This window comes from Gymnoscopelus microlampas (genome assembly GCF_963454915.1).
Source record: "Gymnoscopelus microlampas genome assembly, chromosome: 24".
NCBI lineage: Eukaryota > Metazoa > Chordata > Actinopteri > Myctophiformes > Myctophidae > Gymnoscopelus > Gymnoscopelus microlampas.
Genome location: NC_139961.1, coordinates 28,404,381 through 28,420,534, shown reverse-complemented (window position 1 = coordinate 28,420,534; position 16,154 = coordinate 28,404,381). Strand labels below are relative to the sequence as shown.

Below are 16,154 nucleotides of genomic sequence, written 5' to 3'. Positions count from 1 at the left end.
GTTAAAGAGATTCTGTCTCTTTCTCTCTCTCTCTCTCTCTCTCTCTCTCTCTCTCTCTCTCTCTCGCTCTCTCAATCTTTTGAAGTGGCTCATGCATTTACTGTTCATTGTCCCATTGTCAAATGCAAGACATTGAATAATTAACTATCAGCGCTCACCTTTTTCCATCTAATACGAAGATTAACATCTATTTCCGTTTTTTTCCTCTCTTTTTTCTTAAGTTAATAATGTCACACACAAAAACGGGTGTACAGCAGATACATGCCCCACAGTACACAGTAATTCTTCCATTCACTATAGGGCAGGGAGGGGTCTTCAACGTTTTTCAGCCCAAGGACCCCTTAGCTGAGAGAGAGATGAAGCAGGGACCCCCACTGCAAATTGCATAACATTGTGTTGCTGATTGAACTGTTTTCATAGATGGCTTCATTGACATGTTTGACAGCACTGTCATCAGCGAGTTGCTGTGAGGCCGTTTTTTTTTTTATCATGACCATAAAACATTTAATACTGTGTCAACACATATTTGAAAGCTGCAAAAAGGGGTATTTATTAAATATAGTATATAATATAATTAAATATTCAAAAAATGTGTTATTGTCATGATTCACCCATACAAATAACCAATACAAAAAAGGAAACTGAACAACAATAATACAAAAGAAACTAAAATACAAATAAATAATAACAACAACGACAAACAAACAAAAAATACAGTACATAATATAGGCAGTGACTGTGTGCTGAAAATAACAAACCAATTGCAGGCAATGTGGGTTCAGTCTAAGCAGTGTGCAACTGTCGTCTATGTCCGTCCATCTGTCAAGCCAGGGGGCGTAATTTGTGGTTCCCAGGGGATGGCAATTGCCACTACCTAGCATTCACAAATAACCACAAATTCAGTTCTTTTATGCATTATTTATTTGAGTTTTCTCCAGATTCATCTGATTTTAGATCGCCGCTGGGTGCATCTCAATCCACGCCCATCCATCTTGTGATGTGACACACATGTTTTAGACATATTTTTTTGTCTGCAACCATTCGTTTATTAACTTTCAACCTGGGCCTGCTGATATACGCAAGCATGTTCACACATTTTCATAATAACACAGTTATTTATTTTTTGAAATAGTGAAAATAGCTCACGTTTTGAACTTGTAAATTGGCTATTTTTGCTATTTTTGTACTATTGCTTAAAGTTAGGGTAAGTGATTTTATTTGGTTAAAATGAGTGTTAAATTAGTATATATTCTCATAGCTATACAGTATATTGCTAGGGTGTTTGTTACTCTACAGCTCTTTATTAAAAACATAAATAGCATTTCAGGTAGGGATACCAAAGAGCTGGAACAAACACTCTATAGCAATGATTATTATCAGAATATAGCGCTTTAATCTTTTAACAAAAAAAAAACTTCATATCAAGCCAGCCTGCATGTCTATACTTCGTCCTTCAAGCTTTGTGTTTGTGTGCTCACCTGCAGGCCAGTACACGGTGATGATGTGCCACTTCTACCTGAAGAGGAAGATTGGCTACTTTGTCATCCAGACATACATGCCATGTTTCATGACCGTCATACTGTCCCAGGTGTCCTTCTGGCTCAACAGAGAGTCCGTTCCTGCCAGGACCGTCTTCGGTGAGTAGCAGTCAAATTATTAATATAACTTATTGTATTATCGTTAAATACATTGACAGTGAATGCAGCACTATACAACTTTGTTTTTAATGAATAACATGTACTCTAATTTTGTATATAACATACAATTGGGGTGGTTGTATTTGGTCTCCCTGCTCTTCTATTGAGACATTTAGATCGTGTCAAAGGTCTCACCTAGACACAGGATCGGAATTTTGACCTGATGGTCAAGATTCAATTTATCCCCTGAGCAAGCAGGCAGGCTCTTATTAGCTCAATGGTAAAAATGTCACTTGCGCAGGAAACCGGGTTCAAATCCGGAGTAGAAGAGGAAAGTTACAAAGTGCTGCTTTAACCATGTGACCCGTAGTGTACCTATTCTGGTCTGGAGATTTGGTTTTCGAGGGAACAAATTAGGCCCCTGGGGGACCCCGGTCAATGAAGTATATAGGATTTAAGTGGTTAATGGCAAACTAACAGAGGCATTTGAGCTTCCCATTTCAGGGATTTTAATTAATTTTATTTAATTAGTGGGAACACAGGCTCTTCCTCAGTCTAGCTATTAGGTGAGTGGATCTTTCTGTTCTAATCTACAAGGTATTTCTTTGATACTGCACCCATTGCATTGGACATTGGGATGTACTTGTCTTTTAATTTTTTTTCTCTTTTAAGCACATTAAATCTAATCAACAAATCAATTAATGAACCAGAAAATGTGCTCATATTTCTGCCTCTCCTTCTGTGTCATATTTTCATTAACAGTGGAGCAGCTTACTGTACAGAGTTTGCTGGCAGAAACCAAAAATGTTCAGTACTTCAAACCAGACCTGTCTCTGATATAATTAGCTATTTTCCATATCAGAGCCACAGAAATAAAGAAGATTTTAGAGGCTAGGAAGATCTATATAGTCACACACCCCATTCTCCATGCAAAATATATTTTATTTGGGCTACAGACAACATTTTGACCTATGACCTATGCCAGGGGTTCATGTCAGGGACCCCAAATTGATATGTATTTGACTCCCATCCAGAGTTGATTTTGACAGCAAACTGTGATTTAGTTTTTGTCAGTCTTTTGAATAAAATTAGTTTAAGTCATATTTCAGTCATCTGAAAGGTTTTTGTTTTTGTCTAGTTTTAGTCGTCTAAATATCATAAAGTTATAGATGACTAAATCTACAGTTGATTTAGTCGATTAAAATGTATTTTGGCTGTGCCTTGATGACGTCGTAATGTCTGATTTTACACTTTGGTTGCGTGCTGAAAATAGCCGATCTACAAGCTCACAACGCGTTGCAGCACGCCGTGTTGTGAGCTTGTAGATCTGCTATTTTCAGTGTGCAGCACCCGAGCGCAACCAAACATAAAATGACTTAGTTCTAATGGATCTCTTCTCCACTATTTAGTTCCCTCCCTAACATTTTAGTCTAGTTTTTATTTGTTGACGAAATGTTCAGTACATTTAGTCTTAGTTTTAGTCATCATAATTTAGTTTCTATTTAGTTTTTATCTAGTTTTCTTCAATGAAAAAACATAGTCGACGAAAATCTTTCGTCATAGTTTTAGTCGACGAAATCAACACTGCTCCCATCTGAACATATTTTGTACCAGGGACCCCCATAAGAGAAATGTACTTTTGACTACATAGCTGCAACCCTATATAACAGGGGTCTTCAATGTTTTCAGGCCAAGGACCCCCTAGCTGAGAGAGCGATGAAGCGGGGACCCCCTCTATATTGTATAAAATTGTGTTTCAGATCAACTTTTGCTGCTCTTTTTTCCCTTTACACCTATAACTCTTTGCCAAAAATAGCAGATCTACAAGCTCACAACGTCTCGCAATTGTGAGCTTGTAGATCTGCTATTTTTGGCCAAAGTTCTCCTCAGAAAAGGGATGCTATAGGGTTCAAGTGGGTAATGTAAAAAAAAAAATCATATCACACACAAATATTTGGCGGACCCCCTGTAGTAACTCTGAGGACCCCCTAGGGGTCCCGGACCCCCTGTTGAAGACCCCTGCTATATAATCTTCCTCCACCGGTCTCTGTTTGGAACCCAGGCGTGACCACCGTGCTCACCATGACCACGCTGAGCATCAGCGCCAGGAACTCCCTCCCCAAGGTGGCGTACGCCACCGCCATGGACTGGTTCATCGCCGTCTGCTACGCCTTCGTCTTCTCCGCCCTCATCGAGTTCGCCACCGTCAACTACTTCACCAAGAGGAGCTGGGCCTGGGACGGGAAGAAGGCCATGGAGGCTCAGCACCCCAAGGTGACCTGCTTCGTTTTGTTTGCACTGTAAGGAAGAAATGTTAAAGGGATAGTTCACCCCCAAAATGACTTTTTTTCCCTATTGATTACACACCCCATAGAGACTTGAATTCATGGAGTTTTCTTTGTTCCGGTCGCATTCCTAAGCCAATAATTTGATGACCGGCGGCGGCTCCGGAAGGAGACTCAAAGTGTCAATTTCGAGTCTCCTATGAAATGCTAAAGTACTATGAGAAAATATTAAAGTACTATGAGAATATACGGTAGATTTAACACTTATTTTAACCAAATAAAATCACTTACCCTACCTTTTAAGCCAAGCACCGGGCACCACGAAGGGTTAATCCGCCCCTGTTCATGAGGTGTGTAATTGATAGAAAATAAGTAATGTTTTGGGTGAACTATCCCTTTAATGCTTATAGGCGGTGTATGCACAAGCAGGTGGCTTCTGTAGGTGTCGGTTGCATTATGTAATAGTGTGTCATAGTCCTAATCATAACATTCCACAAACAAGCACACAAACGTGCGCATGCATACCCAAATGTATATATATATTTCTTTACATATTATGTAAAAAATGTATAATATTAGTTTTATCCTACTCTAGACCATTATACTTAAATTACTCTCCTGCGAATCCATTGTCAATCATCATAAGAAAGGCTGTAGGCTTTTCAGACGACACAATGCCTGTGTTCTCGCTTGGATCAGCAGGAATACCTGGAATCGCTCCGTGATTAAACGGCAGGCGTTCTAAGCCTGAAAGCTGACCACAGTCCAGCTTTTGTCGCGGGCGGCCGTGTGCGTCTGAAAAAATCATCTTAACCACATTAAGCCTGGCATCCCTATTTTGGGCAGATTTGCCAAGATTTGTAAAAGAAATATGTAATATATATTTGTATTCACACATAGCTAAAATAGCCGATCTACAAGCTCACAGCGCATCACAGTGCAACATTTTGCGAGCTTGTAGATCGGCTATTTTTCCCACAGTGTATGTCGTATGAAGAAGGTACTGTATGAAGAAGGACCGACAGCTTCTCCAGCCTGACGATGGATATTCTACAACCACTATTTGCCCGTCAAAACAACCGTTGTCAGTTCACCCCAATTTGTCCCAATCAAAATGTCAACATCAGCATCCAATTGTAGGATCCTGATATCTTCCAGATATTCCCATTTTAACTAACTTGCCGGAAAGGGATGGTGCTCTCTGAGACAGGGGGGTTGTTTCCTGTGTTTCTGGAAGCTCCACGAATTGCTTACTGTCCAATTTGGACAACGTCCTGCAAGGATGTGGCTTTCAACAACCTTTTCTTGGGCCATAGTGTGCAACAGAATGTTGCCCTGTAGATTCAGCTTCTTCTCCATGCAACGGTTAGTACTTAGTACATAAGGTTTCCGTGCTTCCAGGGTCCTAAGAAGGCATAGGTCTGCAGCTCCTTATCTACTTTCTTAGAGTTCAACTGTTACTGGTACAATGGAAAGGGTCTTTATCTCTGGCACTACTGACTGGTGTTTCCGGTGGTTTGTTCACTTTGGCTTTGTTGTGGACATGCAGAATAGTCTGGTGTTTTGGATTGCATTCGTGAAAAAGGTCAGATGACTTATGCATTCCTTCAGTGGCGTGCACAGACATTTTGAGGGGCAGGTGCTCAAGTAAATTATACTTTTTTTGGTTGACTTGGTCTGCTCTTTTTTCCCTCTACACCTATACCTCTTTGCCAAAAATAGCCGATCTACAAGCCCACAACGCCTCGTAGCGCGAGGCGTTGTGGGCTTGTAGATCTGCTATTTTGGCTAAAGTTCTCCTCAGAAAAGGGATGCTAGGTTTCGAGTGGTTATGGTAAAAAGAAAAATCATATCACATAAAGATATGGCGGACCCCCTTTAGTAACTCAGAGGACCCCCTGTTGAAGACCCCTGCTGTAAACTGGGGAAAAAAAAACTTTTTTTTCCTTTTTTTCAAAAGGGCACTTCTGGTCAAGAGGGCAAAGGGCAGGTGCTCTAGCACCACCTAGAGTCTATCTGTGCACGTCTCTGAATTCCTTGCTCATGTGGCCGGCCTTCAAGTATCCAAAACAGATTCCAATTCCTCTCAGGAATTCAGCTATCTCCCTTTGAGAAATGTTATTCAGCTTTGAAAACCTGAATAATGGATTTGTCTCTTGCCAATGAAGGCAGGATACAACTCATACATCACCATATCTGGGAACGTGGCTCTGTAGCCTCGTCGTTCTTGCATCTTGCAAGCTGTAGATCTCCATCTCTCCTGCGGCTTGATATGGCCTCATGTTTGATGGAATGTTAATTTCCTCCATGTTCATCTCCCCTGGCATAGCATTTTGGTCGCCTCTTAGGAACAGCCCAAATTCCCGAAGTGCCAGAACATCCTGGGCCTTAACAACATGCCATCCAAATGCTATTGGTCCACAAGCTGCTGCTATTCTGCTCATTAACAAAGTGTTCTTTCCTAACTTGTAAGGCACCCTGGGCGAACCAATCCACCTATTTGGTGTTATGCAGACTGATTTGATTTGATATAATTGACAATTTCACACAAATCAGGGGGAAAAAAGCAGCAATTTGTCTGTGAAACTGTAATATTTTAACAGCATTGTGAATGAATTATGCTTTAGCATTTCATAGTGTGACAGGTTGTACTAATTTGTTGCTGTCAGGCAGAAACCTTGTATCTACTTCTACTTTGTTGTACAAGTGTGTCACGCAAAAGTAGAGAAAGTACCAATTCTACAAGCTCACAATGCATTGTGACTCATTGTGAGCTTGTGACACCCATACCTAAACCTGCTTTCAAAATATTGTTTGCTCTTTGATGTGTTGTGTTGTCATTGATGTAACAGTAGGCAGCTTCACAGCACCAGCTCTCTGGGCTGCCCCCTGGTGTATTGTTCCAGAAAATACAAACATGACAACTTGATAAACTGCTTTTCAAACGTTCCTAATAAAGGAAATACACTACAATGCATCACCATCAAATACGGCTATGTCTCTTTGTGGTAAGGTACAGTAGCTAAGTGGTGCTCAAACATTTTCATGTCAAGGACCCCCAAATTGATACATTTTAGCCAGGGACCCCCATTATGGCATGGCTCAGCAGTGATTCTCAACCGTTTTCATTTCAAAGACCCCCTGTTTGATATGCATTAAGCCATGGACCCCCATTTAATGCCATTTTTTTTATTCCTGGGACCCCGATTAATTAATTAAAGTCAGACTTACAGACCCATAAGTCCATTTGGTTACTAACTATAAGTCATTTGGCTGGGGACCGCCTGGAACCCCCGCAAAGACCCCTGTGGGGGTCCTGAACCCCACTTTGAGAACCACTGAAGTAGCTGACATTTGCTGTTGGTGATTTCATTCTGCCTTTGCATGATTCCACAAACTGCATCCTGGTCGAGTGATATTTTGCATTGGTGAAGTGTTCTGTGCGTAGTACTGAAGTCTGTTCATGTTGTCGTTGCTGTACAGCTACCGACCTGAGACATACAGCTTGGTGGTGCTCTTCAGCCTTGATCCAAAGTTTGGTGGTGGGGGGTTCATTTTTTAGCACAAATTCCATTTGCCTTTGGGTTGAATTTCGAGTTACATATACAAACTCATTCCGTTTGAATGGGCCTTTCCTCCAACATCACTGCCTCCCAGCGCAGAAAGTCTTGCAGCACCCAGCGGCTGTTTGTGCATCGAGCTCCACTTTTGCTCCTTCATGTTCCCTTAGTTTGTCTCGTTCCTGTCTGCGTTTCTGCTCTTGTGCTTTGCAGTAGCTCGCGCCAGTGATGCTGCTGTCGCTGCCTTTTCTTTATGCATGCAGATGACACACTAAATACAGATGACCTAGAATTTTTTGATTTCTTTAGCATTTTTTTTTATCATGAACATTTTTTCAAATCTTTGAATATATATATTTTTTTGAAGCGAACATTTTTAACTCAAATCTCTGCTTCTGGGGGTCCCTGGAACAACATATTTTGAAATGGGGGGGGGGTCGGCGGACGAATACATATCTTTTTGGGGGTCCTTGACATGAAAATATTTTGTTCCAGGGACCTCTCCAAAAGCTTTTTTGAAATATTGTTTAAAAAATATATATAACAGCTGCACCAATTTTTTTTATTTTTCACCTCCTCCTCCTCCTCATCTTATCATTGTCACCATCATCTTATCGCGCTTGGGTGGAGCAGGGGAAATGTACCTGCCTACCATCACAAAGTCTAGGGGTTTGAATCCACCGCGTGCCGAGCGTCTAAATTAAGAGAGGTTGATATTTCTCACCGCATATACTTCTACAGGCTGGGAAAAAGGCACCCGTTTCTCTGTAAGCACACTGTATGATTCTACTGAGCTTTATTCCAATATGTTTTGTATCGTATTTGTATTGTATCGTATGTATTATATGTATTACTGATTACTTTCACAATGGAAACAAGGCCCTGAGGCTTTAAAATAAATCCTTTTAGCATAAACTTTGACTGTACTTACCTGTACTGTTAATAATCGTGTTAAAGTCAACCAACCAATCAATCAATGTCAGTGGGGAACGTTGAAAGGGAGGAGTATAGGACGGAGGTGCTACGTCCTCCCGGTGGGGCTCCTCACTGGCAGGTATACAAGCCAGTAGGGTACAACGGCAGTGTTAAGCAGTGGGAGGAATGCATTGGCATAATGACAAATTGGGAGAAAAAGGGGGTAAATATAATTGGCTACTTTAAATAAAAAAGAAGAAATCGTGTGGATTTCCATTTCCATTTAGCTATGTTGACAAACAAACATGTTTTGAATGAAACCTTCCTTCATGCTTCCTTCTGCTCCTTTTCTTTGGAAGCGAAGAGAACGTTACTTTTTATTTTTCGTAATTTGTTTGCCCGATTGCCATTCATTCCCTTTTGAAGTCTTTAAAGTGAAAGTGTCTGAAATGTCTTTCAAAGTAGGCTCTCTTGTTCTTTCTTTCCATTCCGTTGGACTGTTTCAACAGTAATATGGTGCATTCATTTTCAACAGTGGTGGAAGAAGTACTCAGATACCTTACTTAAGTAAAAGTGGCAATACCGCAATATAAAAATACTCTGTTACAAGTAAAAGGCAAAAGCAAAATGTTACTTGAGTAAAAGTACAAAAGTATTGGCATCAAATATATATATATACTTAAATACTAAAAGTAAAAGTACTAAAATGTTTGAAAATAGCAGATCTACAAGCTCATAACGCGTCACGAGGCAACGCGTTGTGAGCTTGTAGATCGGCTATTTTCAAATAGCCTATGTACTGTATAAAATAAGCCTAAAGTGGTTAATGTATGTTTTATAATATAATCATTTATATCTGCAAAGTAACTAGTAACTAAAGTTTTCAAATAATTGTAGTGGAGTAAAAGTAAAATATTTGCCTCTGAGATGCAGTCGAGTAGAAGTAAAAGTATTGAAAATTGGAAATACTTCAGTAAAGTAAAAAATACCTCAAAATTCTACTTAAGTACAGTACTTGAGTAAATGTACTACTAGTTACTTCACACCATTGATTTTCAATATGAATTTGGAAGGCCTGTGGCCAGCATATGCACTTTCAGTCTGTCCAAACAACACACTCACTATCACTATGTGAGTGATGTGACCTATTCTCTTTCTTTCAACATGCATGAATTCATCGAGAGTCTTGAGTCAAGTCAACACAATCAATAAAGACTTGAATGCACCATGTTCCTCAAAACAGCCTACTGCTGCGTTTACATCGCTATGGCATTTCAAAAAAGCAATTCAAACATCCATACATCCTTTGGCTTGTGTTAGCCGATGTTGTTGACTGGAACTTTAGTTAGTCTGAACTTTTCTTTTTGGAACGATGATGGATTCACCTTTATCCAAAAGACAAAACAGATGGCCTTTGCCTTGCTGCAATACAAGGTGTATGTGTACATGATTTCAGTTGTCAAGGTGAGATCAAGGTTTTTACTTGTGTTGTATTCTCACGTGGTCAAGCCCACGTCTTACATCATAAAACTGAAAAGTCATGTCGCTGGGGTCAAATCTGTGAATGTGAAAAAAATATAATAATTTGTACTCTTATACAATGAAGAATCTTGAACCTTGAACTACAACATTTACTCCCTGGTTGGCCGCTATCCTATTGGTGGCCATTACATTGTTCTCATTCGCTGTTTACAGCTAAATAGAGTTCTTGAGTCTAGACTTCATGAAAATGCATCGTGGCAATTGGAGGAAAGAAAGGCTGGAATAGAGAAAACTTTTCTCTGTCAATATTTGTTGTGTGATAACTCTCCCTTCAAGAGATTGTTAACCTCTTGTCTCCTTTCTCCTTCGCGTATCCATTTACAACATGAACCCTAGCTGTGGTGAACATTTGGCAAAGAATAGAAGATCTTCAAGCTCACGTCTCACAGCGTGATGTTTAGCTTGTAGAATGTACACTGTTAAAACAAAAGTGTACACTGTCAGAGTTACAGGGGTCCGTTAGCCTGGAAACAGACAAATCTGCCATTGCAAAAAAAACAATTGCTCAGTGATATTTGTTTGGCCATGCCAGGCTAGGGGTCCGTGACCGAATTCATACCAAACTGGGGGGGTCTTTGAAAGTTTGAGAATCACTGGTTTAAGTGGGTAATTAACCTAAATGTGTTCTGTTTGCAGAAGCGCGACCCCATGGTGCTGTCCAAGAAGTCCAACAACATCTCCTCGGTGGGCTGCAACTACTCCCCCAACCTCAGCAAGGACCTGTCCATGTCCATCTCCACCATCTCCAACACCACCTCTGTGCAGCTCCGAGGCACCGAGACCAAGGTCCTGGACCCCAAGAAGACCTACAACAGCGTCAGCAAGATCGACAAGATGTCCCGGATAGTGTTTCCCGTCCTCTTCGGCACCTTCAACCTCGTCTACTGGGCCACATACCTCAACAGAGAACCCATGGTCAAAGGTGTCATGGCCTCCACATAATCTCCTCACCTCTCTGCCACATAGCTCCCCAAACTCTCAGAAATGGTTTTGTTTTTATTTTATTTTGTTCTTCATTGATAACAGCAAGAAGGTACGCAGTAGCAAAGGCAGAAGCTGTAGCAGTTTTTGAAGTCGATTCCCGGTCATCAAGGCCATGTGGACTTGGGAAAGTTGCGGCTCTCAACTGTTGCGTCGTTGCTGGCCACACCTCTGTATAATACATCTCGGAGAACATGTTCCGCCATCCCAGAAACAAAGAACAAAATACACAAGACAATAGTTTTTACTACCTGATTCAAGCACGAAGGCTGGACTTCAAGGCTTTGACGGAATTCATTTTTGTTTCGTTTTTTGGGCTTAAAGAACTTGCTTTATACTGTATTAGACAAACTGCTTATCAGACTATTGTGGACAGAGGGCATGGGTTTGTTTCCCCTTTGTCTTTCCCCTCGGTGGCGTTTCTGGCCATCTCCGATGGGGGGTCGGGTGTGTTCTTTGTTTTATTTTCATTTTTACAATCATTAAGAATACGTATAGATTGAATTGCCCCCAAAATATTTATATTTTTAAAGGTTGCTCAGTTGGCGCCTCCCTTCCTGCAGGTGGCATCCTAAGACAACCGCCTAGGTTGCCTATTCCTAGACACGCCCCTGTTTCCCCTGTTAACATTTGCATGATGCTGTCCTCCAAAGGAAACTGTGGACACGTGTTTGTCTTGAATACTTACTACTATATTCATTGCTTACAGAGTGGGAGCACAAGTCATTTATCACCACACAAACGTGGGGCTCAGAATGTTCATGGTGCAAGCTACCGTGGGGATTTTGAGCGATACTGAAAGATGGGATGGGAGCTCGTTCTATCAAGAAAAGGTTTCTGCGATAGTATCAGAAGAATGGACGTTTTCTTTTGTCTTTTTTTAAACGACTGAATCGTCCATCAATCAAGGAACATCATCAACTCAAACTCACCACTCTGTAGGTTTAATGCTGCAAATGCATTCATCTCCTTTGTTAAATGTTGGCCTTTCTTTTTCAATTGCAGTGGGGGCTTATGTGCTGTGTGTGGCTCTTTGTACATCTTTACTTGAATATTCAAACGTGTACTGCTCTGGGTCTGGTTTCCCATACAGTGTTTGTAATCAAAATGTGCATAATGTCTCTGGAAAGAAAAGGGAAAACGTGAGAATGAGTGAGAAGAACGTTTTCTGAATTAAGGAGGTTTGCCCATTTTGTTCACCCATTGTGTTCTAATCTACGGGCACGTTGAATGAAAAGTGACTACCTCCTCCTCTTTTGTCAAAACATAACAAGGCTTTTATTTAGACAGCATGTCAACAAGGATAGGCTGTGTCAAAAAAAAAAGAAGATCTCTGGCCCACTTAAGAGACGTTCTGTGTGACAGCAGCACTACATTTGAAGCTTTCTAAAAGTAGTTTGTAACGGCTACAAACACTCTGGAAAATTGGTCCTCACAGAATCATGTAAATAGACGAATGTCAAACAAGTGTTTTGTTTCGTGTGTTTTCTTTTTTCTACCTTGTGACAGCTCCCGTCTTCATTTTGAACGTCACAAGAAAGAAAACTGTTGAAGTTTCAGTGTTGAGTTTTATGCCCTATGAAAAGAAAAGAGCCAAAAGTCTGATGCTGACTTTCAGTGTATTAAGTGTATATGTTTTTCTTCATCAGGCTGCTATCTCTTTATTAATGTTTTCAAGTGTACAGTACTGTATGTGTGACTACTTTATTTTTTAAAGATTTAAGTTTTTCCAGATTTCAATCAAACTTTAAAATGTGCGCACCATCATCGCTGAAGCGGATACACCACTTGAACATTGAAGAAGCAGTTTTGTTTACATTTTTCCCAGACCTGGATGGATTTTAAGGGGATGAACCAAAAAAACACAGACTCCTGGCTCACTAGAACACTGCAACCCAAGAGTTGCAGTATAATGTCTTGTTGAATTGCCATCAGACATAGCCTACTCTGGAACAAAAGAGCTAAAAAAAAATAAAGTCAGTGAACATTGCCCAAGGAGTGCTTTAATCTTTTCATTTTTTGGACTCGCTGTCTCGCTGTGTTGTGTCTTGCTCTGAGCTGCTCCCATCTGTGTAATGCAAACACAACTTGTACATACTGTAGGCACAGCAGCAATCTGAAATTAAGGCTCACACGAAGCCCACGTATAGCCTTGCCTAGCTTTGTGGCCCATTAGGTCAGGAGCCTATCTCCTTTTCGAGGCCAGGTAATTAACATGACTTATGTTTCTGATTGGTATTTGCAAAAAAGGGACTGATGTTTTGTGTGTGCATACATTAATGTGATTCCATAGGCCCCAATGCCAGAAATTTGATCACGGCCGTTCCCTCGTTCCACTGGAGTGGTGCATGTCTCATTTGCAGGCTGGTGCCCCCTATTGCTGTTATGTGGAACCACCCTACTGTCGATTTCCCAGGGGCCCCTGGTAGACAAGGGCCTCCTGGGCACTGACCCCATTGGTCCACACACTGGATACATACACATACACAACCATCACATCTGTTCCTAACACTGGATACATACACAGACATCACGTCTGTTACTAATTGAAGAGTCAATCCATCTCTTCCTGCCTCTCTCTCCTCTGTTCTTGAGGAATGACTACCCCTCCACCCCCTAGTAAAAAAAATCCTATAGGATTTTCCAAATAGAATCCTATAGGATCCTATTGGAACTTTGGAAAATCCTATAGGATATTTTGACTAGGGCCCCTTATGCTACCAGTCCACCCCACCACCAGTCCACATTCAGTCAGTCACCGCAGTGGACTCATCTGCCCATACAGCTGTTGAGAGAGAGGGGATTTAGTTTCACTTAAGTTGCTCCCACCCGTTCGCCATGCTGGGCCCTACGGCCGAGCGCTCTACCACATTTAAGCCCCGGATGGGCCGGTGCGGTGGATGACAAAATGCTCGTTTTTTTTTCTGTGTCATGTACCGGGGCCGTCCGTCTGGACAGCTGTGGTGGCTGTGTGCGAAGGCACAAAATATGGGGATTGGTTGGCTATGCACGCACTATCCGAAAGCTTTGTCGTGTGGGCAGCGGAGACAGACAGGAAACTGATAACTGAACTGTGGGGGTTCTCTCATTTGTGCGGCAAATAAACATGTAGCAGTCTGCAAAAACAGGAAAGGGCTTAAGAGGTCCGGAACAGCGGTTCCCTAGAAAAGCTAGAGACGAGGCAATTAGTGGAGACAGTGGGGCTGCCTTGCATGCATTAAATCTCAGTTTTTAAATCCTCCACTGGATTTGCATATTTTCTTCTCTCTCTCTCTCTCTCTTAAAAAGAAGAAGAAAATTTACACACCATGATGTCTTATTTCTATTTTTTTTTTTTCTAAAGTGCAGTGAACTCATTTAACCCACAGCTCATAATGCGTGGGTTTAATTTGGGTTTTATGTATTTAATTTCAAGAAATTGTCAAATAGAGATTAAATAATAGCCAATACATTTTGAACCTGTCACAAACTGACTTGCTGGAGTGCAGCATGTTTCTGCACAGCCAAAAAGATTGTGAGCCTTCAATGAATCATGGTTGGTAGCTTCAAATTGCATTTACCTCAGGAAGGAAAGATGGCACAACATTGATTTGACTGCAGAAGATCAATGGTTGAAGGCTGACGATTGTCATGAGCTTTAATTGCCATTCCAGCAAAGATGATCCTTTCTCTCCACGCACGCACGCACGCACACACACACACACACACACACACACACACACACACACACACACACACACACACACACACACACACACACACACACACACACACACACACACACACACACACACACACACACACACACACACACACACACACACACACATTTTTGCCTCAGAAGAAGTGATAGACCAGAGATGTCATGTTGCAGGCTTTTTTTTCTCTCTCAAGCAATACATGTATTATCCTCTAGGGGGTAGCCTAGTCTCTTCAAATGCTGCACTGCCATAAGCCACAACCCCACATAAGCGGCACAGTGGTTGCCTAATGTATATTCCAAGTCAATTCAAACGCCTATTTGGGGTAGGCCATTATTTAACCACACTAACCATTATTTTATACCTTGGCTATTAAAAAAATAGCAGATATCCAAGCTCATAGCGCGTCACTTTGTGCCATGCTATAAGCTTGTAGATCTGCTATTTTTGAAAAATCTTGAAAATGTGTGAAAATCTTTGAATATATATTTTCAAACAAACATGCTTTACTCAAATCTTTGCTTCTGGTGGTCCCTGGAACTAAATATTTTGAGATGGGGGTCGGCGGCCATACATGGGGGTTCTTGACATGAAGAAGATTACTTCAAGGAGCTGTTTCTCAAAACCAAGCGCACATTATGGGGCCTACCTGACATTTAAGGCCACTAATTAAGGCCAATTCCTGTCAATTTGGCTGATTGCCTAATTAATTAGGCTACTTAAAACAACAACATCAGAGCTGACACCTGACGCATTTAGAGCGGCGCAGCAGGGGGGCAGTCTGGGAGTCTGGGATCATCTTTTACTTGCCTCGAAGAAAGGGTCTACACCTGTAACAAAACGCTCGCCCCAAAACACAGTCGCCCCGGGGCAAATCCGGTAGCCTATACACCTGGTATTCCTATAACCTCAGTAAAGTATGCCTAAACCTAACCTCATTCCTAAACGTAACCTCAGTAAACTATGCCTAAACAACCTAACCATTCCTAAACGTAACCTCAGTAAAACTTCGATTAACCTTAAACTTGTTCCTAAACGTAACCCAACTATGCCTAAACCTATAACCTTATTCCTAAACTTAATCTCAGTAAAACTATGCCTAACCCTAAACTTATTTCTAACCTTATCCTCAGTAAAGCAAAGAAAAATACAAGAACCGCTGGGGGCGACCGCGAAAATAATTGGGGGCGAGTGTGATTTGGGGCGAGTTTTCCCTGTGTTTTGGGGTGAGTCTTCCGGTACCCCTGTAGCTGTAACCATTTGCATGTATTATTCATACGTATATAATGTCAGGGTGGTGGTGGTTGTGGTGGCACTATACGCACGTCAAATGACTCACACAACAAGAAGAAGAAGCGTCCACTTCGACCGTACCACACACACACGCACACGCGCAGTCGCGCACACGCACAAACTCACACACCACCACACACCGGTTGCAGCCGCGGCGTGAGGACGAGGCGGAGGAGCTCATATACACATCAGATTATTTGCTCCATTAATTGATCCGCCGGTGCGTCAGGACTCAGGAGC

At 41.5% G+C, this 16,154-nt stretch overlaps 1 protein-coding gene across 1 annotated transcript in view; it reads left to right on the top strand.

The window, feature by feature from the left end:
• The window catches only part of LOC311041132 (gamma-aminobutyric acid receptor subunit alpha-5-like), a gene marked incomplete at its 3' end in the record, with an annotated part of 52,802 nt that extends 41,921 nt beyond the window's left edge, over positions 1-10,881 (top strand). Inside the window, exons 6-8 of the mRNA XM_084051634.1 lie at positions 1,485-1,637; positions 3,700-3,911; positions 10,576-10,881. Coding sequence (XP_083907760.1) covers positions 1,485-1,637; positions 3,700-3,911; positions 10,576-10,881 — 671 coding nt within the window. The remainder of the gene's footprint in view (positions 1-1,484; positions 1,638-3,699; positions 3,912-10,575) is intronic.
• Between the last annotated feature and the right edge of the window lie 5,273 nt (positions 10,882-16,154).